The sequence below is a fragment of the Mus musculus genome, chromosome 19 (genome assembly GCF_000001635.26).
Source record: "Mus musculus strain C57BL/6J chromosome 19, GRCm38.p6 C57BL/6J".
Taxonomy (NCBI): domain Eukaryota; kingdom Metazoa; phylum Chordata; class Mammalia; order Rodentia; family Muridae; genus Mus; species Mus musculus.
This window is the reverse complement of record NC_000085.6, coordinates 8695374-8723369: the sequence shown is the minus strand read 5'-3', so window position 1 is coordinate 8723369 and position 27996 is coordinate 8695374. Positions and strand designations below refer to the sequence as shown.

The following is a 27996-nucleotide window of genomic DNA, read 5'->3' as shown; positions in this document are numbered from 1 at the left end:
GTGGGTAGAGGAATCCGCCCAAAGGGGCGTGCGGAGAGCTCCGCCTCTGATTTTGCAGCGCGAAAAAGAGGCGCAGGCGCTTTAGGGGAGTGCGACGCTACGCCTTTGGCGCTGCGGCTAGGCGGTTCTTACTCACTGCGGGTAAAACGTCATCGCTGGAGATTTTGGTTCGCGACCCATACAGCTCGACTGTCTGGGTCACAACTACCAATATCCATACGTTGAGGCGATTTCTCACCCTCACTCACGCTAAGCCGCGTGTTGATCCATCTCTATGGATCCTGAACCTACTGAACACTCCACCGACGGTGTCTCGGTTCCCCGCCAGCCGCCCAGCGCGCAGACGGGGCTTGATGTCCAGGTTGTCAGCGCAGCGGGCGACTCAGGTACTGGGCCCTGGGCTGAGCTCGGTTGGATTTTCGCTTCCTTGCATGAAGCCTTTTAGGGAAACCCAGTCGGGACTAGAAGCCCTACGTCATTCTGGAGACCGATTTTTGTGTTTTGCTTCCTGGTCTATTTTCGCCATGTTCTTGGCCCGGATTGAATGAAGTAGGGCCAGCATTTAGATGTCATTTATGGAGCATGTTGCATGTTTTGTTTTTAGCAGTGCTATAGATTAAAGCTGCTGCTATGTGCATGTGTAGATAAGTGCTATACTACTGAGGCTGACAATTCTCCACACAACTGGGCTTACCGTTTAAAGCACCCAATATGAGTTAATATTCCACACTCCTAAAAGTTAGGGATAACCCTCATTTTATGCATGGGTGGTCTTAGATATAAAGAGCTCTGGGGGGAACAATCATTAGAATTTACCAGTTTTCTAAGTCGCAGCTATAGACTGGTTATTGAGAGTGTGCAGTAGCATTATAGTCATATGCATATAGCAAACATCTATATGCAGAAGCTTGCCTTTCGAACAATTATCATTACTCTCATACTAATTGCTCTTCTGCATGACCTCACTTAATAATCCAAGTTGGAAGGTGGTAAGGTACAGTTATGGGTGAGAAGCTCGGGTCCCAGAGAGGTTAAGTCATTTGCTGACTGTTACCCAGATAAACAGTATCAGATCCAAGGTATAAATCCAGGCAGCCTGATTTCAAAATCAGCACTTGCAGAAGACCCTGGTTCAATTCCCAGCTAGTAGCCATCTGCAGTTCCAGTTCCAAGGGATCCAGTACCCACTTCTGGCCTCCATGGGCACCTGACACACACGTGGTACATACACATCTAAAGTTTAATTAAGAAAAAATAATGCTGGGCATGTTGATTCATGCCTTTAGTCCCGCCCTAGGGATGCAGGCTCAGGAGGAGTTTGAGGAGCTCAGCGGCTCAGCATGTACCACATAATGAGTTCTTGTCAGCCAGGGCTACATAGTTGAAACCCTGTCTCAAAAAAGAAAAAAAAAGTATTTTAATTTTTGTCTTTTTTTTTTTGGCTTTTCGAGACAGGGTTTCTCTGTATAGCCCTGGCTGTCCTGGAACTCACTTTGTAGATCAGGCTGGCCTCGAACTCAGAAATCCGCCTGCCTCTGTCTCCCGAGTTCTGGGATTAAAGGCATACGCCACCACGCCCAGCTTTGTCTTTGTTTTTTGAGACAGGATTTTCCTGTGTAGTCCTAGCTGTCCTAGAACTTACTTTATAGACTAGTCTGGCCTCAAACTCACAGAGATCCACCTGCCTCTACCTCTTGAGTGCTGGGATTAAAGGTGTGCAACATCACAGCCCAGCTTTTTTTTTAGCGTGGATTCTGTAGTGTTTACAACTGGGGTTGAAGTGATGATTCAGCAGTTCAGATCAAATGGTGTTCTTGTAGAGGACCTAAGTTTAGTTCTTAGTACCCATGTTATGTGGCTTATAGCCACCTGAACCCCAGCTCCAGGCAATCTAACTCTTCTGGCCTTTTTGGGCACCTGTACACATGTGGCATATATTTGTGAATACACAAACATACACATAAATAAAAATTAAAAGGAAAAGAAAACAAAAGCAAACCAAAACAGAATCATTCCATTTTCCAGATGAGAAGAGTGATATGCACATACACACGTGTGTGTGTGTGTGTGTGTGTGTGTGTGTGTGTGTGTGTGTGTGAGAATGTATGTATGTATGTATGTATGTATGTATGTCTGTCTATATATCCAACAGGATCTGGGAGAAGGGAACCAATAAATAAGGCAACTCTGTCTGCCTCCCTAGTGCTGGGATTAAAGGCATGCCACCACACTTGGCTCATATAAGCATTCTTGACTGAAATACTATTTTCATTTCCTAGAATTCTCTTTTGAGTTATTTGTTCTTTAATTAATAAGTTGAATAAAATCATGTGTTTCATCTTGTGTTTATATTGAGCTGTGTTTCAACTTTTAAAAATTACACCTTAACTCATTGCTTTTTTTCTTATTTATTCGTGTGTGTGTGTGTGTGTGTGTGTGTGTGGCTGTATGTTGTGGATGGGGGAGTGTGCATGCTTTAGCATATCTGGAAGTCACAGGTCAACTTAGAGGAGTCAGTTCTGTCCTTACAGTTTGGGTCCCAGGGGTTGAACTCAGGCCCTCAGGGTTGTGGAGCAAGTATTTTTACCCGATGAGACTTCACACAGCCCATGGTTTTGTTTTTGAGTCATGTTCTTAGGTAGCCTGGGTTGGCCTGGAACTCGATATCTAGCCGAGGATGAGCTGGCTTTGAACTTCGGATCCTCGTGCCTCTACTTTGAGGACTGAGACTGCAGGTGTGTGCCACGATACCAGGTTTTACGAGGCAGCGAGGTTCAAACCCAGGACTTTCTCTGTTCTAGCCAGCCCGCCACTAGCTGAGACACAGTCCCAATCTTACCCCTACGGCTTTTGTTGAACTGTCACTCGCCAGTTTGTTCCCTTCTAGTCCATTCTTCTAAATTGTAGCTTGAATGTTCAATTCACAGCACCCACATGGCAGCTAACAACTATCTGTAACTTCAGTTCCAGGGAATCTGACACCTTCTTCTGGTCTCCAAGGGCACCAGACAGGCACATGGTGCACAGACATCCATGTAAACAAAACACCCTTACACATAAATTTAAAAACAAAACAACAACAAAACCCCAACTGTTCACTTCTCCCCTTACGGTGTTTCAGTGCCCCCTTTGTTATTGTAAGGCTACAATCCAGTTTGACTAATACTTCTGTAAAGAAACGTTGCTCCCTTGCCAATTTGTTTCTGTCCCAGTTTTCTTCCTGTTGCTGTGATAAAATATCCTGACAGAAACTTGGGGGAGAGAGGGGTTTATTGTAGCTTATAGCTTCTGGTTACAGTCCATCATTGTCAGAGAATCAAGACACGCTTCAAAAAGCCACATCACATTTGTAGCCAAGAACAAAAATGAACGCCTGCCTTCCTGCCCACCTGCTTGTTTGCCTGTCCTTAGCTCAATTTCTCTACTCTTAGCTCAGGCCCCACTATGGAATGAATGATGCCATATGCAGTGGGCTTTGTCTTCCTATATCAAATAAGCCTGTTAACCACAGACATGGCTACAGGTCAGCCCATTGTTTACAATCCCTCATTGAAACTCTCTTCCCAGGTGATTTAGATTGTGTCAAGTTGGTAGTTAAAGCTGACCATCTCTTTCTTTCTTTCTTTCTTTCTTTCTTTCTTTCTTTCCTTTCTTTCTTTCTTTGGTTTTTCGGTTTTTCGAGACAGGGTTTCTCTGTATAGCTCTGGCTGTCCTGGAACTCACTTTGTAGACCAGGCTGGCCTCGAACTCAGAGATCCGCCTGCCTCTGCCTCCCGAGTGCTGGGATTAAGGGCATGCGCCACTACCCACGGCTTCTTTTTTATTTTTATTTATTTTTTTAAAAGAACTTTTTTTTTAAGCCGGGCGTGGTGGCGCATGCCCTTAATCCCAGCACTCAGGAGGCAGAGGCAGGCGGATTTCTGAGTTCGAGGCCAGCCTGGTCTACAAAGTGAGTTCCAGGACAGCCAGGGTTATACAGAGAAACCCTGTCTCAAAAACAAACAAACAAGCAAACAAAGAACTTTTTTTTAGATTTATTTATTTTGTGTGAGTACACTGCAGCTATTTTCAGGCAGACCAGAAGAGGGCATCAGGTGGCATTATAGATGGTTGTGAGCCACCATGTGGTTGTTGGGAATTGAACTCAGGACCTCTGGAAGAGCAGACAGCTCTCTTAACCACTGAGCCATCTCTCCAGCCCTCTATTTCTTTTTTTAAACAGATCATTACTGCAATTATTTATTCTGTGTGTGAGCCCACATATGCAGGTATGCCTCAGTGCACATGTAGAGGGCAGAGGGCAATTTTCAGGAGTTGTTTCTCTCCTACTATGGGTCCCAGAGACAGTACACAGTTCATCACAACATCACAACCAAGTGAGTTCCAGGGACTGACCGACAGGCTTGAAAGCAAGCACCTTAAATTGCTGAGCAGTCTCACCAGTTCCCTCCCTCCCTGAGCCTGACCCACCACTCTCTCCAGCCACAAATGCTTGAGATTTGATCTTATGCAGGTGAACCATCTCCCCACTGTCTAAGAGGATATAAGACACAAATAGAATGCAATATGTAATTACTAATTTAGTACTTCAGATGCTCAGACGATCGGGAGATAGATGATGCTAGATATATAGGCACATACACGCTAGGTGGTGCTCTACCACTAAGCAGATATAAACACTTTGTTTTTGAGAGCTTGGGCTGGCTTTGAGCGCTTATGTTTGAGCTCTTGCCTCAACCTGCCTCTATATTTTTGATTTTTTTTTTTTTTTCAGTCTCAGTTGATTCTCCATCACTGGCTAGAGTGCTGATGAATGTTTGGTCAAAGAACAAGCCTGCCCCCACCTGGTAGCAAGAGGCACTGCCTCCTTGTAGTGGAAAAGGGAACTATGCAAATGAGTAGAGCTTCATTTGGCACTGGGAGACCCAAGTGGAGAAGTTCTGTCAGTCTCTGTTTTAGGGACTTGAACATGTTAAACATACTCCGCACCACTAAGCTATAGCCCTAACACTATTTATTGATGTAATAATTTATTTTTCTATTTACTTTCATACTCATGTGAGTGGGTGCTATGTAGCAAGTGTGGTGTTCAGGAGATCATTTTTTTTGTTTGTTTGTTTTTTTTTTCGAGACAGGGTTTCTCTGTATAGCCCTGGCTGTCCTGGAACTCACTCTGTAGACCAGGCTGGCCTCAAACTCAGAAATCCGCCTGCCTCTGCCTAGGAGATCATTTTTGAGGGTTGGTTCTCTCCTTCCACCATGTGAGTCCCTGGGATTAAACTCAGGTCATTATACTTGACAGCAGAGGCTATTACCCATTTAGCCATCTCACCAGGTCCTAAGTTAGGTTCTTCTGTCTTTTATGGTCCTGAGGATTGACCTCTGGGGCCTTGTGTGTGCTTGGCAAGGAAGTGCTCCTACTACTGAACTATGCCCTAGTCTAACTAATAGATTAATTAATTTTAAAGGTTTATTTACTTGATGTGTGTGGGTGTTTAATGTCTGCACATATCATGTGTGTGCAATGTTCGTGGAGACCAGGCAGAGGGCATAGGAGCTCCTGGAACTGGAATTATATATGGTTGTTAGCTGCCTTGTGAGGGCTGGGACTTGAACCCTGGTTCTGTGGACTAGCAATCAGTCCTCTTAAGCACTGAGCCATCTCTCCACCCCCCACTATTAATTTATTTTTGAGATCATGTTTCCCTCTGTAGCCTAGGTTGACTTAGAACTTGTAATTTTCCTGCCTCAGCCTTCCAGAGTGTTAGGATTACAGGTGCACCTTAAACCCAATTCCCTTCTACTTAGTTTTTTTGAGGCTATTTAGGAATATGACTCCCCTCTATTAATAGCTGGTACCCACAAATTCTACCTTTTCATTTCCTTCTTTGTGTGGTCTGTTCAAGACACCCTATGTTACATAGGTCCTTTTTCGCATGATGCATAAATGATGATGGTTCTGATGGGGTCTAGGTTACTGGCTTGTGTACTTCCAGTAATTTTGGTTTTGCTTCAGCATGGAAGAACTGTTTCAAGGTTATCAAAGACAAGCTGAATCGATGTGACGTTAGGACTTGATAATGTTAGACTGCATTCAGCACGTGATGGGATGTTCTGGATGTGCTGTGACTCAGTGCTTCCTGGTCACTTTGTACTTTGGTTACAAGTGATAAATGTCCTGTGGTTCAGTCCTATGGTCTTTGCATTCTCAGTGGCTCAGCTGTGCCCCTCCCTTTCTCACTTCTAAAAGATTCAGGTGCTCCTCTCACCAGTGTATTCCTGCTGACTTGGGTATTCCTGCACCGTTGGGCTTCAGTTCTCATTATGGCTTCACACAATCAACCCATCCCAGCATATCTATTGTATTTACCCCAGTTTTGTCTTTGCTGTTTGTTTTTGAGTCAGGGTCTTATGTCGCCCAGGCTGGCCTCAAACTTGTCGCGTGGTTGAGGGTTACTTTGAACTTTTCTTTTTTTTTTCTTTTTTTTTTTTTTTAAGATTTATTTATTTATTTATTTGTTATATGTAAGTACACTGTAGCTGTCCTCAGACACTCCAGAAGAGGGCGTCAGATCTCGTTACAGATGGTTGTGAGCCACCATGTGGTTGCTGGGATTTGAACTCCTGACCTTCGGAAGAGCAGTCGGGTGCTCTTACCCACTGAGCCATCTCACCAGCCCCTACTTTGAACTTTTCATGCCTCCACTTCCTGGGGTTTTAGGCCTGTGCCTCCTCTGTGCCTGGTTTATGTGGTGCTAAGGATAGAACTCAGGGCTTTCAAATGCTAAGCAAGCACTGGCTGAGCTCCACCCCCAGTCCTTCATCCTTCACTGCTTTGGTGTTGCAGATTGAACCCTGGGCCTTGCACATGGTAGGAAAGCACCGGTCTTCTGAACTGCATCGTCAGTCCTTTAAGTTTATATAGTCAACTGTGTTAGTTATTGTGTTCTATCCCTGGTAAGGGAAAGCAATCTACGTAGAGCATTGAGAGATGCTGTCACTTGAGTCAGAGCTTGAAGGAGGAAGAGTAACTTAGCAGGAAGATCCAAACAGCAGGACAGCATGCACAGGAGGCATTAAGAATGGAAACACCCTGTGTGTCGTGACTCTGGCAGGTGCTAGAAAGCTGCTGTGGCTGAACAGTAGTGATTAGGAAGGGTGCTGCTGAAAAGACTGATGGGAGCTCACGTCTCCTCTCTAAGATGCTTAGGAATAGATTTCTGCCACTTGGAGGTGGGGGCGGGGAGATACTGTGTTACCTTAAATTTTACTTACTTTGTGGAGGGCAGTGCGCATGTGTGGAGGGCAGTGCGCATGTGTGGAGGGCAGAAGACAGCTCCTGGGAATCAGTTCTCCTTTCACTGATCTTCACTGATCACTGAGGAGTGAGCTCAGGTTTGCTGGCTAGGCACCTTCACCAGAGGAACATCTTTTTTCTCTTTTTGGTCTTTTTTTTTTTAAAGATTTATTTATTCATTATATGTAAGTACACTGTAGCTGTCTTCAGACGCTCTCGTTAATGGATGGTTGTGAGCCACCATGTGGTTGCTGGGATTTGAACTCCGGACCTTCAGAAGAGCAGTAGGGTGCTCTTACCCACTGAGCCATCTCACCAGCCCTTTGGTTTGGTTTTTTGAGACAGGGTTTCTCTGTGTAGCCATGGCTGTCCTGGAACTCACTCTGTAGACCAGGCTGGCCTCGAACTCAGAGATCCACCTGCCTCTGCCTCCCGAGTGCTGGGATCAAAGGTGTGCGCCACCACGCCCGGCTCCAGATGAACATCTGGTTGGTTTGATCCATCTTGTTTTCAGTTTGGTTGATTGAAACACCATGTTTCTAATGAGCATTTCATCAAACCCTTTCAAGGAGTGCTTCTGCTTCACAGTCCACAAACCTTGAGCTTTCACGCTGTGTATAAACTCTGCATTGGACTTTTCTTATCTGTCATGCCCAGGGCAAGGTAGGACTCTTATCAACTATGAACACTAGCATGACCCTTAGCCTCTTCCCTCTTCCTAGGAGCTGGTGTATAGACTTTTCTCTAGTGAGGCCGGGGAGGACTTTGGGAATTCAAAAGGACAGTGGCAGGTGATGAGACTTTTCATATCCCTTCCTCTCTACTGTTCTGGCCTTGGCTTCTGCTTTCTTCCAAATACATAGCAATCTTGGCTGCCGGCCTACGTGGGGAGAGGGAGAAAGGACCTGTTGTTTCCTTCCGATTCTCTCTGAAAATAACCTAATTGGAACACAAAGTTCCTGAAATTGTTGGCACCTCCTAGAGTTGATGTTCACTTTTCACTTGTCCCTGCTGCTAACCCAGTCTGCCCCATTTACCCTTCCTCTTGCCAAGGACCTCTGCCGGGGGAATTTGAGAAACTTTCAAAGTGTGAGGGAACTAAGCTGGTTCCAGGGCCTAGCATAGTCAACTGATGTAGCCCGGCACACTAGAGGGTTTGAGAGTTATTGCAAGGTGGTTAAGAGTTAGAACAGGGGCTGGAGAGATGGCTCAGCAGTTAAGAGCACTCACTGCTCTTTCAAAGGTCCCGAGTTCAATTCCCAGGAACCACATGGTGGCTCACAACCATCTGTAACGAGTTCTGACGCCCTCTTCTGGTACATCTGAAGACAGCTACAGTGTAGTCACATATAATAAGTGAGTAAATAGTTCTTCTGGTGCATCTGAAGACAGCTACAGTGTAGTCACATATAATAAGTGAGTAAATAGTTAAAAAATAGTAAATAGTTAAAAAAAAAAGAAAAAAAGAGTTAGAACAGCTTGTATATTAAAAGGGTAGGTGCCTCAATACCTTCGGAATGTTTATTACAGCCCCATTAATCTCTTCTGGATGCCTGATTCCCAGTAATCCAACATTCTTGCTAGTAACTAGGGTAAGATAATAAGGGTAGTGACCACTTCAATTCTGCAGTTGAATTTTAAAATCAAGAAGAACGGATTAGAGTTGATCCTATGCAGTTGATGAAGCAAAGGATTGGAGTGGGTGCCCAGTAAATAGTTGCTGCCTGAGGAATTAAATTCAAGGAGTCTTGAAAGGTGAGTACGTGTAAGCCCCGAGGAGAATCCAGGAACTCAGCTAAGTCCGGAGTATGAGAAGATGTACGTAAAGCAGAAGTGAGATGTAGTGCCAAGGTCTGTGTGAAGTTGGGGAGATCAGCCTGAGCCGTGCTTGGGGCGAAGGGATCACGATGTGGATGGAGACTGGTGTCATCTTGTGGAGAGAAAAGAGGCCTCGCAGGGTAAGGGGCCGGAAGGTCGGAGGAGGGGCTTTGAAACCTGGTCAAGACAAATTCACGTTTGTTATTCTAAGGGTTTCTGACCACAAGCTCCCCTTCCCAGACTCTTGCAGGAATAAGCGTTAGGGATAGACGGGAGTATTCAGCGAGGCTGGAGGTGCGAAAAGACTTCTCTGCATCTCTTTAAGAGGCGGACCGGGGCGGAGTCCTGGGTCACTTCCCCGCCGCCACACCCGCCCAGCGGCAGAAGCAGTTAGGAAGCTCTGCTAGCCTCACGGCCACGGGACGCCTCTCTGAACGGGGATCCAGGCAGGATTAGAGCTGCCTCACTGACTACAGGCCGTGTCGTGTCACCGTTTCTGCAGGCACCATGAGCCAGGACACCGAAGTGGACATGAAAGATGTGGAGCTGAACGAGCTAGAACCGGAGAAGCAGCCCATGAATGCAGCGGACGGGGCGGCGGCCGGGGAGAAGAACGGTCTGGTGAAGATCAAGGTGGCGGAGGACGAGACGGAGGCCGGGGTCAAGTTCACCGGCTTATCCAAGGAGGAGCTACTGAAGGTAGCGGGCAGCCCTGGCTGGGTGCGCACCCGCTGGGCGCTGCTGCTGCTCTTCTGGCTCGGTTGGCTGGGCATGCTGGCGGGCGCCGTGGTTATCATCGTTCGGGCGCCGCGCTGCCGTGAGCTGCCTGTACAGAGGTGGTGGCACAAGGGCGCCCTCTACCGCATCGGCGACCTTCAGGCCTTTGTAGGCCGGGATGCGGGAGGCATAGCTGGTGAGTAGGGTGTGCACCCTCATCCCTTGCCCCCATGAATCCCTCGTTTAATCGGGCATTCTGCTGCTTTTTTCCTTCCTCCTCGTCTTCTCTAGAACGCTGGTGATTCTTTACTGCAACCTATTTTTTTTGGGACGACTCCCTGGCAAAAATCCCCCCCCCTTTCTTTAAAAAAAAAAAAAAAAAAACGCTAGCCGGACCCCTACTTCTTCCTAAGGGTGCCTGACTCAGCACATCATCTTTCTCCTCTCCCCTCCCCCAACCACGCGGCCCTGAGCCAGTTCAAACCAGTTTCTGAAGTAATGTGTGAGACTCCTTGCGTCAGCTACTTTGTCTCATGATCCAACCCGCGTCAGAGGGAGTCGGGAAGTGGTGGAGAGAATGTGGAGGCTGGAGGCTTTTCATGCCCTATTGGTTAACCCAACCCTCTCCTCCTAGGTCTGAAGAGCCATCTGGAGTACTTGAGCACCCTGAAGGTGAAGGGCCTGGTGTTAGGCCCAATTCACAAGAACCAGAAGGATGAAATCAATGAAACCGACCTGAAACAGATTAATCCCACTTTGGGCTCCCAGGAAGATTTTAAAGACCTTCTACAAAGTGCCAAGAAAAAGAGTAGGTCTTTCTAAGGAACTAGAAAGGGTTTGGCATTCTGGCCCAGAAACAGGATAGAGTTTTTGTCTGATTTTTCTCCTAACTGGCTCAGTTTTTTTGTGTCAGGCACAAGGGGGAATATGTTATGATTTACACTAAAAAATGTGCTTCATGCGTGAGCGTAATTTTTATGTATTTATTTTGGTTTTGGTTCTCAGGTAGGGTCTCACCATGTAATTGGTTGGCCTGTACCTGACTACCATGACCAGGCCGGATGAGAGTTTACAGAGCTCCCCTGGTCCCGAGTGCTAGACTTAAGTGTGTCACCATGGCTCGATAAAATAAATGGCTTTTAAATGTATAAAGTAGATCCTATATATAGAAGAGATTCAAATGCTGCTTTAGAGTTCACTATAGAGGGCTGACAACGTAGCTCAGTTTGTAAGAGTGCTTGTCTAGGATCCATGAAGACCTGAGTTTGATTCCTCAGCACAACACAAGCAGCATGTGCCTATAACCCCACACTTGGGAAGGAGATGTAGGGGCTTATTTATCCTCAGGCAGCCCGCCCACATACACAGAACCCTGACTTCATGGGAGGGGAAAATAAGAAAGAAACCAAAACCTCAGTATGGAAACTTGTGTGTGTGTGTGTGTGTGGGCGGAGGAGGAACTGCTCTAGTATAAAACCACCTGAGGGCTTTTGTGGGTTTCCTTCAGATTCTGTGCAAACCGTATGTAGGTTCACCTAGTAACCTGTGTTCAAGTTCCTTGTTTCCTCTTCTTCCCCAAAGGAGTTCTCTCAACTCGTTATTTTTCTAGGCATTCACATCATTTTGGACCTCACTCCCAACTACCAGGGCCAGAATGCGTGGTTCCTCCCTGCTCAGGCTGACATTGTAGCCACCAAAATGAAGGTGAGGTTTTATGGCCGACAGCATACAGATGTTGGTGCTGTGTGGATTTATTCACAGCAAGCCTCCTGTGCACTGTGTGGTTCTCCCAAGCAGGAATACCTCTTCCCATAGCCGGAGGGATAGGCCCAGGTGCACGGTGTTCTTCTTGTTTCTGTTCTGACTGCTTTGTGTGTGTGTGTGTGTGTGTATGTGTTTCCTTTACTCTAGAAGTGAGGCTGTGCCAGGAAGGGAATTTCTCAGATGTCAGTCTGGAACTGGAAGTTTAATTTTTCTTTTTGTGATAGGAAGTCTTTTCTTTCTCTGTGGGAACCCTGACCTGACTGGTTTCCCAGTTTTTGTTTGATGTATTTGGAACTGAGCCCAGTCTGAAATTATAAGTACTAGAGTCTTACTGTGTATCTGGTATTTTATCTTCCCCCATATTTTATTATTTTTTAAAGAGTTAACTCCACTATGAATGCTTTTTAAGATTTGTTTTTATGCATGAGTGTTTGTGCACTATGTGCATGTTTGGTACCCCAGCACTTGGGAGTTTAAGGTTATCCTCAGCAATGGAGATCTAGAACACAAATCTCCCAGCAACTAGCAAGAGCCAAATTGGGTGATTATAGGAGTCTCCAGAGGCAAGACAGAAAATAGAAAGGGTATTGGACAGTCAAGAAAGGATATTGGATCCCCTGGAGCTGAAGTTACAGATAGTTGTGAGCTGCTGCTACGTAGGTGCTGGGAACTGAACCTGGCTCCTCTGCAAAAGGGGCAAGCTCTTGACTCTGCGGAAGCTATTACCACTGAGCTCTCTCTCTAGCCTCCTGTCCCAAGTATTTTATAGCTGTTTTCTAATTTGTTTAGTAAACCCACAAAATATTGTCTGTTACTGACAATCTGTTACTGAAGAAACTGAGATGCAGTCACTTCATGTATTCCAAACCGGAAGTCTCAAGGAGTCTTCTCTGGTCTGCCTTTACCTTGAGGTAGTGGCTTAAACTTGGTACTCACCAGGCTAGGGTAAAGCTTCTAATGTCATCCCAGCTTCTGATGCCTACGTTTTAGGACACTGGCAGGTCCAGGGTGGACATAACAAAGGAAAGGCAGGTGCTGACACTTTTGGATTCTTAAGTATGTGGGGGAGACTCCTATAATCACCCAGTTTGGCTCTTGCTAGTTGCTGCGAGATTTGTGTTCTAGATCTCCATTGCTGAGGGTAATCCTAAACTCCCATGTGCTGGGATCCTATACTTAATAGGAAGTTTGTTAAAAGTTACTGATAAGAGAGTTCAAAGTAGTAGAGAAAGCCTGTAGCCTACACTTGAGAGTTGGCGGGAGGCAGGAGGATGAGAAGTTAAGCACAGCCTCAGTTATGCAGTGAGTTGGAGACTGGTCTGAAGTCAGAAAGAAAAGTTACTGATATGTCTTTCAGGTGGTAGCCTCAGGTGAAGATGGGAGAGCAAGTGAGAAGGGAAGAAAGGAAGTGTGGGGCTGGGTTCTGTGCTGTCAGTTGAAGCCAGGGTTTAAACCTTCAGGCCTGGGCCTGTTCTACAGAGCTGGCTTCTTTTCAGATGTCTCAACAGCCCTCAGGCTGTGTTTTGAATTTCAAACTTCTCATTCTTGGCCTTGCTCCCAGCAGCTCTTGTAGAAGAGCATACACTCTAAACCTCAGGAAACAAAGAGAGGAGCAAGTACATTTGCCTCAGGGTCCTATCTGTGCTCTTCCCCAGTTACAATCTTGGCCGCGTCTTCTCTCAGCCAATTTCTTCATCTCCAATTTGAGGGCATTTTCACCCCACATCCTAAGTGTTAAGTGTTAGAGCTGTGCGTGCATGTTTTCTCTTGGGTCATTTCTGTAGCTGTTAAAAATGAAGGTATGTGATTTGCCAAAGGCAAGACAGAAAATAGACAAATGCTATTACACAGTAAATGCATGGGTGGGGCACCAAGGGCTAACCTTTGACACTGGGAGACTGAACCCTGTTTACTCTAGGTCCCAGGGAAATTTGAGGTAGGTGAGGGCTTGCTTGTATGTTGATCTTGCCTGTTCTTTTGTCCCCTGTAGGAAGCTCTGAGTTCTTGGTTGCAGGACGGTGTGGATGGTTTCCAATTCCGGGATGTGGGAAAGCTGATGGTGAGTGCCCTTTCTGCATTGAGAGGCAAAAAGCTGTGGTGAGAAGAGTGGGTCTCAGCCACGGCGAGGTGGTGTTCCCTGTTCTGACTCTGCTTTTCTCTACTAGAATGCACCCTTGTACTTGGCTGAGTGGCAGAATATCACCAAGAACTTAAGTGAGGACAGGTAGGTACCCAGCACCCCTGCCTGGCTGAGCCCATTGTGAGAGCCTCGAGAGGCGAGTTTCCTAGTCTCGAGAACTCTTCTCTTTTATTCTTTATCTCCTGACATTTTCTAATCACACTCCTATCCTTGCTTTGTGCAGGCTTTTGATTGCAGGGACTGAGTCCTCTGACCTGCAGCAAATTGTCAACATACTTGAATCCACCAGCGACCTGCTGTTGACCAGCTCCTACCTGTCAAATTCCACTTTCACTGGGGAGCGTACTGAATCCCTAGTCACTAGGTTTTTGAATGCCACTGGCAGCCAATGGTGCAGCTGGAGTGTAAGTAGCATGCTGGTGGGTTTAGGGGAAGGTGGGAAGTGGTAGATGAAGGGTGGACATGCTCAAAGGTGTATCCTCCTGCAGGTGTCGCAAGCAGGACTCCTCGCAGACTTTATACCGGACCATCTTCTCCGACTCTACCAGCTGCTGCTCTTCACTCTGCCAGGGACTCCTGTTTTTAGCTACGGGGATGAGCTTGGCCTTCAGGGTGCCCTTCCTGGACAGGTACCACTTGTCTTCTGCCCAGCACAGTGTGGGAAATAGTGTTTATCACGTTATGGCATCTGTGAGTGGCAACAGACAGACAGACAACAACCATGAGGTGGAACTTTGTCAGTCGTTTGTGAACTATGTGGCAAGTGTGTATCTTTTAAACAGGGTTTTCCTATTGTCAGACAGGTTGTATAGCCTGGGCTGGCCTCAGACACTAAATAGCCCAGTTCTGGAATGGCACTCAGCTGGGAATGCTTGTGTGTTTGTGTGGGTGGTGGGGGTAGGTACTTACATGAGATCAGTACAGTTTTGTGGAGTAAGTTTTTGCCTTTAGCCTTTATGTGGGTTCTGGGGATCAAACCCAGCTGGTCAGCTTGCATGGTGCTTTTCCCCATTGAATCAACTCCCCAGACCCCAAAGCCCTATTTTCAAAGGAAATGTCTGGTATCTGGTAAGATGTTCAGAACATTTCTTTGTTGGACGGTAGTATTTTACACCCATTGGCTAGAGGCTTTGAGCGCTCTGGGAACTGAAGCTTGGTGAGAGTCTGGACAAGCAGAAAGGTACATCTTGTAGTGGTGACCAGATGAGGTCCTGTCCCGGGGCCATGCCACAAAGGCATCATACCTGCAGAACCAGCAGAGAACAACACAAAATGATGAAATGGAAAGAGAATGGGAGGAAGGGGAATGGACCCACCCTTTTTTTTTTTTTAAGTCCCACATTCTCTGTTTGTTAGCCTGCGAAGGCCCCACTCATGCCGTGGAATGAGTCCAGCATCTTTCACATCCCAAGACCTGTAAGCCTCAACATGACAGTGAAGGTAAGCAGTTGAGGCCTGCCCCTCAGGGTGGGCAGGTGCTGTACAGATGGACAGAGATCCCCCTCATTCCTTCCTTCTGTGTGTGTCTATCATTTTCAGGGCCAGAATGAAGACCCTGGCTCCCTCCTTACCCAGTTCCGGCGGCTGAGTGACCTTCGGGGTAAGGAGCGCTCTCTGTTGCACGGTGACTTCCATGCACTGTCTTCCTCACCTGACCTCTTCTCCTACATACGACACTGGGACCAGAATGAGCGTTACCTGGTGGTGCTCAACTTCCGAGATTCGGGCCGGTCAGCCAGGCTAGGGGCCTCCAACCTCCCTGCTGGCATAAGCCTGCCAGCCAGCGCTAAACTTTTGCTTAGTACCGACAGTGCCCGGCAAAGCCGTGAGGAGGACACCTCCCTGAAGCTGGAAAACCTGAGCCTGAATCCTTATGAGGGCTTGCTGTTACAGTTCCCCTTTGTGGCCTGATCCTTCCTATGCAGAACCTACCACCCTCCTTTGTTCTCCCCAGGCCTTTTGGATTCTAGTCTTCCTCTCCTTGTTTTTAAACTTTTGCAGATTACATACGAATTCTTATACTGGGTGTTTTTGTCTTCAAATAAAAACATCACCCCTGCCTCATGAGATTGTGACTTTCATCCTTCCTTCCTTCTAGAAGAACTTTCTCTTGCTCCTGATCTCTTTTGCTCCTCCCTGCCCCTGCCATAGTCGCAGCCAGTTGTAGACAGCTATTCCAGCTCTCTTTTTTTTTTTTTTTTTTTTTTTTTTTTTGGTTTTTCGAGACAGGGTTTCTCTGTATAGCCCTGGCTGTCCTGGAACTCACTTTGTAGACCAGGCTGGCCTCGAACTCAGAAATCCACCTGCCTCTGCCTCCCAAGTGCTGGGATTAAAGGCGTGCGCCACCACGCCCGGCCGCTATTCCAGCTCTTAAATTAATCATTTAGAGACCAAGGCTAGAGAAGGGCCCTTCCATGGTTAACAGCAAAGTGTCTTGGCTGGAGTAACCACACCTCCTCGCTCTGGCCCAAGAATCTTGGGAATTGCCAACTCTTCCTTATCTCTCTTAGCACAGTCTTTAAGAAAAAGGGTGGGGTGAGTTGAAGACTGCATACTGCCAAGGGCCTGGGGCTTCCCTTCTTTACTCTTTGGTGAGGCACTTACCATATAGACAGGACTGCGATCCCCAGTACCCAGTGGATACCCCATCTCCAGAAAAAGCCAACAAGACAAACCCTTTGCTTCCTTAGGCTATGTTATCTCTTGTGTGGAAATGGAGAAGAAATAAGGAATAAACATTTTTTGTATGAAGGATATGGATGAGTGATCAAAAAGGAAAAGGAGCTGGAGAGATGGCTCAGAGGTTAAGAGCACTGGCTGCTCTTGTAGAGGCTGCCAGGTTCAGTTCCCAGCATCCACACGGCTCACAACGATCGTTTACTCCTAGTCTTGGGATCAACACCCACTTCTAGTTTTGCAGGCACCAGGCTTGCATTTGGTATACAAGTATAAGCACAGGCAAAGCACACATACATAAGAAGGAAAAAGCAAAACTAGAAAGATGTTTTTGAGAGCAGGTTTGGGCTTGAGAGCAGGAGACGGTTCAAACAAGAGAGGTGAGTTAACTCATGAATGTGGCCCAGTCCCAAGTCATAAACAGGTTATACTGTTACAGTGTCCGAAGTTAGACATGGGGTGGGTCTGGAGAGGATATTGGTTATACGAATGAGAGCATGGTTGATGCTCAGGAAGCAGGAGTAAATGAGTAAGGAACGAAGGTTATTCAGCAAGGGGTGGGCAGATCACAAAGGGTTTCATAAGGCAGTCAGAGGTGCACAGTTTGGTAGGCTCTGCGGGTCTGTGGGACTATCCTAAAAGCAGTTGCAAGCCACTGTCTGACTAGCTCCCTCAGGTTGGCTATGTGCTAAGATGAGTCACAGGATCGTTTATTAGTGAAAGGACAATGAGCTGAAGGAAGAACTACATAGGCAGAGCCTGAGGGGGCAGAGCCTGGGGGGGCAGAGCCGGGGGGGGGGCAGAGCCTGGGGGGGCAGAGGGGGGGGTATAGGAAGGTTTCTCTTCTCCCAGTACCTGCCTTAGCCATAAATGGTACCAAGAAGCAGGAAACTCACTTGAGCCTTAGGTGACCAGAGTTTTGGATTATCTCTAAGAGTTTCAGTGGAGCCAAGAATGAGGAATGATGAACTGACCCTCCTGCCTCTACCTGTTAGAATCACAGGCATGCCTCAATCTGCCTTCCTTGTTCCTGTTTCTTGTTTTCTTTTTGAGGCAGTGTCTAGCAATGTAGTCCAGACTGTCTTCAAATTTATAGCAATCTCCCCTCAGTCTTCTGAGTACTGGGATCACAACGTGCATCACCAAGCCCTCTTTCCTTAGAGTAATCCTATCAACCATGTGGCTAACCTAGTTTCCAGCCCTGCCAGAGGCTCTGGAGCAATACTTTAAGGCCATTTCCCAAAGAGGTTGAATGCTCCATGCCTCACTACGGCAGCCTAGTTGATACCCACCAAACAACTCCTAAGACAAAACCTAGCAGCCTAGAAATGATCTTGAAGCTAAGGACAAAGGCCAGACTTACAAGCAAGAGTCATTCAGAACTGTACATAGTGTCAGAAGGAGTGCAATAGGCGTTGTGGGCCTGGTTTTAGCAGGCTTGATGTGTGATTAGTGGAGGAGAAGGGAGGTAGCTGAGGCAGGTTTGGGACTGTGATGAAGGATATGTCTATGGAGGAGGAAGTCAGTGGAGGAGGTGGTGGCATCATGCATTGACTCTGCAGGCCAGTTCGCAGGATTTATTGTCCTTTTGTCAGCCAGTGATTTTTTTTCTTTTTTTTAAAGTGGGCCCCATAGGCCTTAGTGTTAACTTTGCCTTCAAAGTCTTAGGAACAAGAACCTGGTGGATATTTTGGCTCTCCTAGCCTTGGGGAAAAGAACACGTTGGACCCTGTGTGTAGGCTCTACAGCAGGCTGGAACTTGCTGTGGCCTGGGCCTCTGAGGGTATTCTGGTGTAGAGGACAGATCCAAGCTACTAAAAGACCTAACTAAGATCCAGCCTTTGTTTCTTCATCTTGCTCAGTGACAGAGCCTGAGCCTTTGAGAGGAGTCCATACTGACTCCCGCTCTGAAGACATACACCGCTCTCCCTCCCAGCCCCATTTACCCCCTGGCTTTTGTCTCTTGTGGACCTCTTCCTGAGGCTGCCCACCCCTTCCCTCTGTTTACTTTCCTAGATCCTCCCCCCCATCTTCCCTCTCTCCTCTTCTTTGCTGCCTAGTTGTTTCTTTCTTTTTCTTTCTTTTTCTTTTTCTTTTTCTTTTTCTTTTTCTTTTTCTTTTTCTTTTTCTTTTTCTTTTTTTTTTTTTTGTTTCTGGGCTAAGCTCTAACTATGTAGCCCTGGCTGGAATGCATACAGATATTCCTGCTTCCCCTTCCCTTGTGGAACCGCCAAAGCTATCGCCCAGGGGATCCATTTTGACCCAGATTTTACTGTGAAATATTGTGGTGTTATTTTCTGATTATTTTAAAAGTTCTTTTACTTTTTATTTTTACTTTTTTATGCATGTACTTTATAGATTAGAGAGGTGTCTTGGCAAGTAAGAGCACTTTCTGCTCTTGCAGAAGACTTGGGTTCAGTTTCTAGTTCAGTTTCCAAATGGTGGCTCACCCATAGCTCCAGGTCCAGGCTCTCCAGTGCGCTCTTCTGACCGCTACAGGTACCAGACACATACGCAGTACACAATACATAAATGTAGGTAAACAGTCATACACATAACAAAAATAAATAAATCTTAAAAAGTTTATGTTCTTTGGGGTTGGCAAGATGGCTCATCAGTTAAAAGAATGAGCTACTATTCTAGATTGGTCAGATTTGAGTCCCAGCACCCACATAGCTGCTCGTAATCATCTGTAATTCTAGTTTCAAGAGATCCAGTGCCTCTTCCGGCTTCCAGGGGAAGCAGCCACACATGTGGTGCACAGATATACATGCACTCAAAGCACTACACACATTAAAAAATAATAAAAATGCCGGGTGGTGGTGGCACACACCTTTAATTCCAAGCACTTGGGAGGCAGAGGCAGGCGGATTTCTGAGTTCGAGGCCAGCCTGGTCTACAAAGTGAGTTCCAGGACAGCCAGGGCTACACAGAGAAACCCTGTCTCAAAAAACCAAAACACCAAAAAAAAAAAAAAGAAAAGAAAAAAGTAATAATAAAAATGTAAACAGTAGATAATAGATATTAAGCAAACCAAGATGAGACCTAGTTTTGCTCTTTACAGCTACCATGGTGCAGAGAAGCCTCAGAAACTGAGTTTGTCTGGCAGGGTCCTGGCAACAGTGCGTCTCCAGATCTTTGTGTTCTGGGAATATAAGTGGGAACCCATCCCCCACCCCTGAAATCTGCAAGTTCTGGACCCTGGCATATGCAATCGTCTTGAAAGCCAAGCACAGTCTGGTCTGGTTAGTATTTAGTAGGAGACCACCTGCGAATACCAAGTTCTCTAAGACTAAGAATCAAAAATGAAACAAAAGGAGCTGCAGGAGGTGGCTCACAACTTTAATGCCAGCATTCCAGAGGCTGGGGGGTGGGTGCGGGGGGGGGGGGGGGGGCAGATGGATTTACATAGGTCAGAGAGTCAATTCTCTTTCTACCACATTGGGTTTCAGGGATTGAACTCAGGTCATTAAGATGGTCAAGCAAACGCCTTTGCCTGCTGAGCCATCTTCTTGCCCTAAGATTAAAAATCAACTACTTTCTGGTGCTAGGGATTGGATGTAGGGCCTTGTGTGTATTAGGCAAGTGCTCTACCACTGGGCTACATTCTAAGTCCTTGGATGGACTGGATGTAAGGGGAGTTGGGCAGACTGGGCCATTAAGCTAATCAGTGGAGGCAAGAGAATGAAAGGCAGGAAGGTGATCTGCGCCTTCCTTGGTGGTGTTCTGGGCATAGGTTCTCTAGCACCTGCACATGGAGATTTCTAGGAGGGAAGAGTACGGCTCAGTACAGGGCACGATCTAGGATCACTTGAGGTATAGACAGGGTGTGTAGGAAGCATTGCTGAGTGAAGAGAGAGGCAGCAGAGGGGAGGTTGGAGCCAAAGATTGAGTGTATTTACAGGATGAACAGTGGAAGAGACTCTAACAAAGGAAGAGTAGAAGCAAATTGAATGGCGGGCATGAAGAGAAGGAGGCAAGAAGGTGCCAGGTAGATGTTAGATAGAGACAGTATCTTTCAGATTGGTGATAAAGATATTATTGGCTGTCTATAGGGGAACTTACCAGGAGCCTTCTGGGGAGAATGGAAAAGTAGTTTTCTTTCTTGTTGCACAGGTTTCTAGAGATTTCAATTTGTGTACATGGTTGTCTTAAGTACCAAAAGAACTTATTGGAAGGCTATCAGGAAATGCCAGAAGAAAGCAGGATCAGACTCGGGAAATGGGCAGGAAGCAAGCACCAAGAAAGCAGGAAGTTCGATTGTCTTTTAACTGGAACTGCCTGGGATGCTGCCACAGGGGACGCACTGCCAAGATCTTGTGGTTGGGCACAAAAAGCACAATGCACAAAAGCATAGCCTCCCTGGGTGGGGTGTGGGTGGTGTTGGAATTTACAATGTGTTCTGCTTGAATGGCCCTGGTATGTCCTGAGTCTCAGGACTAAGAGGGTTATTATGTTTTTAAAATGTTCTTTATTTAAAAAAAAAATGAAAATAGGGTCTGGAGAGATGACTTAGCCATGAAACAAACCAGGTATTTTGCACACGCCTGTAACTCCAGTTTCAAGGAGAGAGCAAAGAGGAGGATTGTTGAGGGGCGGGGGGGGGGGGGGAGTGTTGTTGGCTTTCAGCTAGGAAAGAAAGCATGAGTCCCAGGTTCAGAATGAGACACTGCCTCAGAGGAATAGTTGGAGAGTGATAGAGGAGAGTGTTCAAAGCCCTCTTTCAGCCTGAACACACAGCACACAGCACCCTCCCCTCCCACACGCACATACACAAATAAGTAAATATGGTTTTTAAAGATTTTACTTATTATATGTAAATGAGTACACTGTAGCTGTCTTCAGACACACCAGAAGAGGGCATCGGATCCCATTGCAGATGGTTGTGAGCCACCATGTGGTTGCTGGGGATTGAACTCAGGACCTCTGGAAGAGCAGTCAGTTCTCTTAACCTCTGAGCCATCTCTCCAGCCCTAAGTAAATATTTTAAACAATGAAATCAGAGCCAGTGAGATGGCTCAGTAGGTGAATGTACCTCCTGCAGAGCCTGACAACATGAGTTTGATCCCTGAGACCCACACAACGGAAGGAGAGAAGCTGACTCCTCCAAGTTGCCAGGTGACCTCCATGTATGCACCTTTGCGTGTGCATTGCATCCCCTGATAAGTAAATGTAAAAAGAAGGTCCCCCACCTCACCCCTTTAAAGACAGGGCTTCTCTGTGTAGCCCTGGCTATCCTGGAACTCAATCTGTAGACCAGGCTGGCCTCGAACTCAGAGCCTGCCTGCCTCTGCCTCCCGAGTGCCAGGATTAAAGCTGTGCCCCCATGCCTAGCTTCTTTTTCTTAAAAACTATGATTGTGTAGGTGTAGGCTGTGTATGTGTCATGTGCAGTCAGAGGACAACTTTGTGTCATCCTCTCCTTCTACTTTTATGTGGGCTCTGGGGAAAGAACTCAGGTCATCAGGTTTATGCGGTAAGCACCTCTACTCTATGAGCCATCTTTCTGGTCTCTCAACACTCTTTCTTCCCATACCCGCACTCATTCTCACAAATACATCTCTATTAACACTGCAAGCTAGGGTCTACATATTAAAAAAGAACATGCAGTTTTTGTCTTCCTGAATCTGGATTAAAGAGTGTGTATTAGTCAGGGTTCTCTAGAGGAACAGAACAGATAGAATGAATTTTAATATATTAAAAGGGTGTTTATCGGGGCTGGTGAGATGGCTCAGCAGGTAAGAGCACCCGACTGCTCTTCCGAAGGTCCAGAGTTCAAATCCCAGCAACCACATGGTGGCTCACAACCATCCGTAACAAGACCTGACTCCCTCTTCTGGTGTGTCTGAAGATAGCTACAGTGTACTTATATATAATAATAAATAAATCTTTAAAAAAAAAATAAAAAAAGGGTGTTTATCAGAGTGGTTTAGGGGCTGGGATTTGGCTACTTCAATAATGTCTGTTTCTTGGGAAGTCAAGAATCTGAAAGTTGTCTTGCAGCTGGATGTCTCCGCTGGTTTTCAGTATACATTGGAATCTGGAGAAATAGGCTCTCATACCATGGAAATGATACGTCCACTGAAGGATCGATGAATTTATGAGCGAGAGTGAGGACAAACAGGCAAAACCCATACTTCCCACTTGTCTTTTTACAAAGGCTGCCAACAGAAGTTTTAGCCTAGATTTAGGATTCGTCTTCTGACCTCAAATGATCCAGATTTAGGGTGAGTCTTCCCACCTTAAATGATCCAAACCAGAAAAAAAAGAAATCCGTCACAGGTGTGCCCACAGGTGTGCCCACATGTGTGCCTGTGTTTTAGTTAATTCTTTACGTGGTCAAGTTGACAACCAATATTAACCATCACCTATCACAGAGGTTTTTTTTTTTTTTTTTCTGCCCAAGTCATGCATTTGAGGTACTGTCCCTGAACTTAAAGGACAGTATCCTGCTCTGACTTGAACAGTAATGTCAAGTAGCTTTAGATGGAAGAAGCAGACAGGGACAAGGCAGCTGGCCTTTAATCCCAGCACTCAGGAGTCAGAGGCATGCAGATCCCTGTGATCCAGGCCAGCCTGGTATATGTAGTGAGTTCCAGGATAGCCAGGGTTATGTTGAGAGACCCTTTCTTTAAAAAAAAAAAAAAAGAAAGAAAGAAAGAAAGAGAGAGAGAGAGAAAGAAAGAAAAAGAGAAAGAAAGAAAGAGAAAGGAAAAGAAAGAAAAGGAAAGGAAGAATAAGGCTTTTGGTTGGAAGAGAAAACAGATTTGCTTTTAACTGCTGAGCCATCTACCTGTCCAGCCCCTAAAATTGTTTTTCTAAAACCATATTTTTAGATTTTTTTTTGTTCTTTTTGGTTTTTCGAGACAGGGTTTCTCTGTATAGTCTTGGCTGTCCTGGAACTCACTTTGTAGACCAGGCTGGCCTCGAACTCAGAAATCCACCTGCCTCTGCCTCCCGAGTGCTGGGATTAAAGGCGTGTGCCCCCACACCCGGCGGGAAATAGAATTTTCTGATGGCCCAGGTCGATGTCTACTTGAGCACTAACTTTCTTATAGTTTTGCCCCCCAACTGAAGCAGAGCCTGCAATTCTTGTCCTCACCAACAGGGAGATGAGAAGGGGGATGGCGTGCCAGGCACAGGGGTGGGTTCTCCTTTAGTGTGAACAATTCAGAAGAAGCACACTTGCTTAAGCATTAGTGCGAGCAAGCCAGGTAGGTTCTGGGAACTGGGAATACATCTGGCTGCCATTTCTGGGGTTAACCTGCTGTGTGTGGCTACAGGAATCTGCACGGGTAGAACTTCTATCAAGTATCTTGGTGACATTAGGCAGGCACTGTTCCCTTCGAAGTCCCCCAACGTGAGTGTAGTTTGGTCTCCTTTACAGCTGTTAGGGTTTCTAAGTGGAGCTTATTGTTTGATTAGTTCCAACCCCAGTGAGTATTTGGGGTTCAGGCATAGTCAGCTGTTCTGACCTATGCTTGGTTGAGCATGGCTAAGGATCTGGTACACTCTTTTTAGCATTCCAAATAGAGGGGCTGGCTTCTGTTGCTTCCTGGGGTTTGCCACCTTGGTAGATTGGCTATGAGCTTCCTGGTTCTAGTCTTTTTTATTTATCATATCCAAGGTTCTGTCTCAGGGGTGGGGTTGGGGACTTTCCCATGGGAGACAAAGAAGACAAAATTGGACTATCATAATCATAGGGCTTGTGTCAGTCTTATCTTTAGGGAGGGTCAAAGATCTGGTAGCAACTCATCTGTTATTGTCTCCTGAAGCCTCCTTCAGCTGGGTACGGTGGATCCACGGGTGACACTGGTGCCTTCATTGCTATGGAGGTGGTGAGACCACAGGGTATGGATCTTTCCACACCAGCTCTAGGTTCTGGTCAGGATCCCCTTACCCACATAAGATTACCAGGCTAGAACTTGTGGGCAGGTTCAGACATGGGCAAGGATGCAGCCTCTCAAATAGTCATGAGTCTGTTGCAGGGCCTGTAAGGACTTGGGGAAGGAGTGGTCAGTAATTTCTGTCTTATGAACATCTTTGAGCTTAGGAAAGAGTGGGAGGTTCACCAATCATAATTTCAAGTGGCATGAAACTTTCCTGTTATGAGGTGAACCTGGCCCTAAGCAGGCCAAAAAGTAGAAGGTTGGCTCAATTTTTGCTGGTCACAAGGACATGTTAAAGTCTCCTTCAAGGTCCTATTCATCATTTTCTACTTATTCTGATCCTTGTGGTCTATAGGCACAATGTAGTTTTCGATCAACATTTAAGACTTTTGCCAGATTTGGGGAAACTTTGGCCATGAAGCCTGGGCTACTGTTGGACCCTAGGGAAAGGGGCAACTAAAATATAGGAATTAACTCGTGGTGAAGTTTCTTGGTGACCACTGACTTTCCATTCGGGTGGGATAGGCTTCCATCCTTCCAGAGATGGTATCTGTTAAAACTATCCAATACTTATATCCAATAACCGTGGGTTACCTCTGTGAAGTTCATTTCCCATGCTCGCTGGGCATGCTTCTTTGGCTGTGGATTCCTTCTGGAACCCTTTTCTCTCCTTTGGAGTTTAATTGTACACACATGGTACATCTGGAAACAATGTCTTTGATAAGATTGTCTAGTTGAGGGATGTAATATCTAGGCCTGAGTAATGAATCAGTTTTAGTGTTCCCAGACAGATGGCCTGATGGACTTTGGTGGCTGTGTCTTCTGTCCAGTAAGAACCTCACCCACTTGCCTCCTGTTTCATATCTTCCCCTTTTGTCCGTTTTGTGCAGGTTGAGCACTGGAGGAATTCAGGTTCAGACAGCTAACCAAGATCTAGAGAGAGCCTACTGGTTCCCAAGTTTGCTCCCATTTCCTTGGGTCTGGGGAACCCCCTTCCTTATATCATTTGCAGTGGACAGTGGTTACATTTTTGGCAGCCATATTGCCATTTTGCCCACCTCCCCCTTTTAAAAAAAGATTTATTTATTTTTATGTATATGAGTGCACTGTAGCTGTACAGATGGCTGTGAGTCATCATGTGGTTGCTGGGAATTGAATTCAGGACCTCTGCTCGCTCCAGCGCCACTCACTCTGTCCTCATGGCCCTGCTCACTCTGGCCCCACTCTCTCTGGCCCAAAGATTTATTTATTATTATATGTAAGTACACTCTAGCTGTCTTCAGACACACCACAAGAGGGTGTCAGCTCTCATTACAGATGGTTGTGAGCCACTATGTGGTTGCTGAGATTTGAACCTTTGGAAGAGCAGTCAGTGCTCTTAATTGCTGAGCCATCTCTCCAGTTCTCCCCCCGCCCCCTTAGTCCTCTTTCTTTTCTTTCTTTCTTTTTTTCTTTTTTAAAGATTTTATTTATTATTATATCTAAGTACACTGTAGCAGTCTTCAGACACACCAGAAGAGGGCATCAGATTTCATTACAGATGGTTGTGAGCTACCATGTGGTTCCTGGGATTTGAACTCAGGACCTTCAGAAGAGCAGTCAGTGCACTTAACTGCTGAGCCATCTCTCCAGCCCCTTTAGTCCCCTTTCTTGATGGGCTGTGACTAATGCATACTGACTCTACACAGTGATGGCTTTGCTATTCTCCCAGTGAAGTACCTGAGTTAACACCAGAAACTCAGCCCTTTGTGTTGAAATTCCTTGGCTGAGGGTCTGGGCCCATACTGTCCTGTCCTAGTGATTAACTGTGGCTCTAGCATACCTGATTTCAACTTAAACAAAACTGTCCACATCAGTGTAGCGGGACATCTGTAGGTCAAGTCTGATGGATTGGATCCCATCATTCTCCTCCAGGCAGTTGTAGAGAGGCTCTGCCGGGTTGTTGTCTGGCAGCACGTTGGCTGGGTTGGTGGCTGAAGTTTTATAGAATGGGATGAGGGGCTGGTTCAGGAGACGTGCTTGACATCCACCCCTCTGGGGTCCCCCTCAGGAGAGCTGCTACACAATTCCTGGCCCAAAGTCAATTTGTCAGCTCCTTTTCCTGGCATGGCTGTAGTGACAACTGCATGCATACAAGCTGGCCAACCTGGCAGAAACAGGGTCAGTTCCTTTGGATAGGTCGGCCACTGGCTTCTCCCAGGGTCCCAGTGCCTGGGAAAGGACCCCCTTTCCAATCCTGGATATAGGGCAGGGTATTGTTCTTCCCTCCTCTTTTCCCTCTTGGCTTTCACCCTCTGGCATCTCTTTTATTAGTCCCCCCAGTGCTGCCAATACTGCTCAGGTCAATCTTTTGCTTTGCTTTGCTTGGCTTCTTCAGAGTCATGGTTACTGTAAACCTTTGGAGCAACCTCCAATAATTGGGATCTATTCATATCCTCAAACCCTCTAACATCTGAAGTTTCTTTGAACTCAGGTACTTCACTGGGAGAATAGCAAAGCCATCACTGTGTAGAGTCAGTATGCATTAGTCACAGCCCATCAAGAAAGGGGACTAAAGGGGCTGGAGAGATGGCTCAGCAGTTAAGTGCACTGACTGCTCTTAATATCTGGGGCTGAGTGCATAACAAAATTAATATTGATGGCTCGCTGTTTTTTTTTTTTTTTTTTTTTTTTTTGTGAATCTGGGTCTATGAGGACAAATACCCAGTAAGCCTTGCAGAGGCGCTCCAGGAACCCAGCAGGCAATTCTTGGGGGCTCTTGTATTACCTTGTTCACCTAAGACAGACTGGTATGTTTTCTAGCAGTTGCCTTCAATCATCCTAACAGAGCCCAGAGAGGGGCTCCTGACCCCGAGCCTCCTGACCTTGGTCAGGGTTAGGGTCCTAGTCAGGTTTTGTGGTGTGTGTGGTGTGTGTGTGTGTGTGTGTGTGTGTGTGTGTGATATCTGCTTTATCTGCGTCTTCTGTCCAGCAGCTATCACTCACCAGGCCCAAGAATGGCTTTCTTACTTTCAAGCTGGTTATTTCTTCCTTCAACTTGTAGCTAGGAGCTGTTGACAGTCATCCCAGGTTGGTGTAAAAGATTGTCTCAAGAAGGCTAATGAGAGCCTGAGGTTTTTCAGAGAATGATGGTCTCTGAGTTTCCCAACTATACATATCACGGGTTGAGAAGGAGACATAAACTATGTAAGGGGAAGGAGACGAACCTCTGGGAAGGAGATGAGGTCTGCCTCCATTTATAAGCACACAGAAGATAGATGGTGGGAGGCCCGAGGTGAGAGGCTGGGCCCCTTCCCACTTCCACATAGGGACTTGGGCTCTGGGATGGAGAGACAAGAGGAGAGAATGATGTCAGTTTTATTCTTGGGACTGGAGGATGCACTCCCAGGGTAGAGACAAGGCTGAACAGAGTAGTTCCAGGAAGCAGAGCAAGGACAAGGACCAATACAGAAAGCGATGAAGCAGTCCGAGTGGAGAGTGTGAAAGGAGGGAGGCGCCCTCTGGTGGAGGGGAGGGGCTCAAGGTAAAAGGGACTACCTCACCCCACCCCCAACACAGCCTGGGGACTACCTCACCCCACCCACAACACAGCCCAGGGACTACCTCACCCCACCCCAACACAGCCCGGGAACTATCTCACCCCACCCCAACACAGCCCGGGGAACTATTTCCTTCTCCTGCGGCAAGACCAGGGTC

At 46.5% G+C, this 27996-nt stretch overlaps 1 protein-coding gene across 4 annotated transcripts; it reads left to right on the top strand.

Annotated features, from left to right (window-relative positions):
• On the top strand, positions 1–16488 carry Slc3a2 (solute carrier family 3 (activators of dibasic and neutral amino acid transport), member 2). 4 transcript variants are annotated; one of them, NM_001161413.1, is made up of 10 exons: positions 1–386; positions 9618–10028; positions 10467–10640; positions 11442–11536; positions 13587–13655; positions 13762–13820; positions 13960–14140; positions 14225–14365; positions 15093–15176; positions 15276–16488. In NM_001161413.1, exons 1-10 carry the CDS (start codon positions 275–277, stop codon positions 15645–15647), a joined length of 1698 nt encoding a protein of 565 aa, NP_001154885.1. In that variant the 5' UTR covers positions 1–274; the 3' UTR covers positions 15648–16488. The 4 variants fall into 4 exon arrangements, with proteins under 4 accessions (NP_001154885.1, XP_017173567.1, NP_032603.3 ...); XM_017318078.2 differs by lacking the exon at positions 1–386 and adding an exon at positions 6606–9255 and having other exon boundaries at positions 15276–15803; NM_008577.4 differs by lacking the exon at positions 1–386 and having other exon boundaries at positions 9473–10028.
• Positions 16489–27996: the final 11508 nt, after the last annotated feature.

What these genes read in the sequence shown, in the direction of transcription:
- Slc3a2 (NM_001161413.1), top strand. Translation starts at nt 275, where the DNA reads ATGGATCCTGAACCTACTGAACACTCCACCGACGGTGTCTCGGTTCCC. An exon ending in ACAAAGTGCCAAGAAAAAGA is followed by an intron (nt 10,641 to 11,441) that starts GTAGGTCTTTCT and finishes TTATTTTTCTAG; the next exon opens with GCATTCACATCATTTTGGAC. An exon ending in GCCAATGGTGCAGCTGGAGT is followed by an intron (nt 14,141 to 14,224) that starts GTAAGTAGCATG and finishes ATCCTCCTGCAG; the next exon opens with GTGTCGCAAGCAGGACTCCT.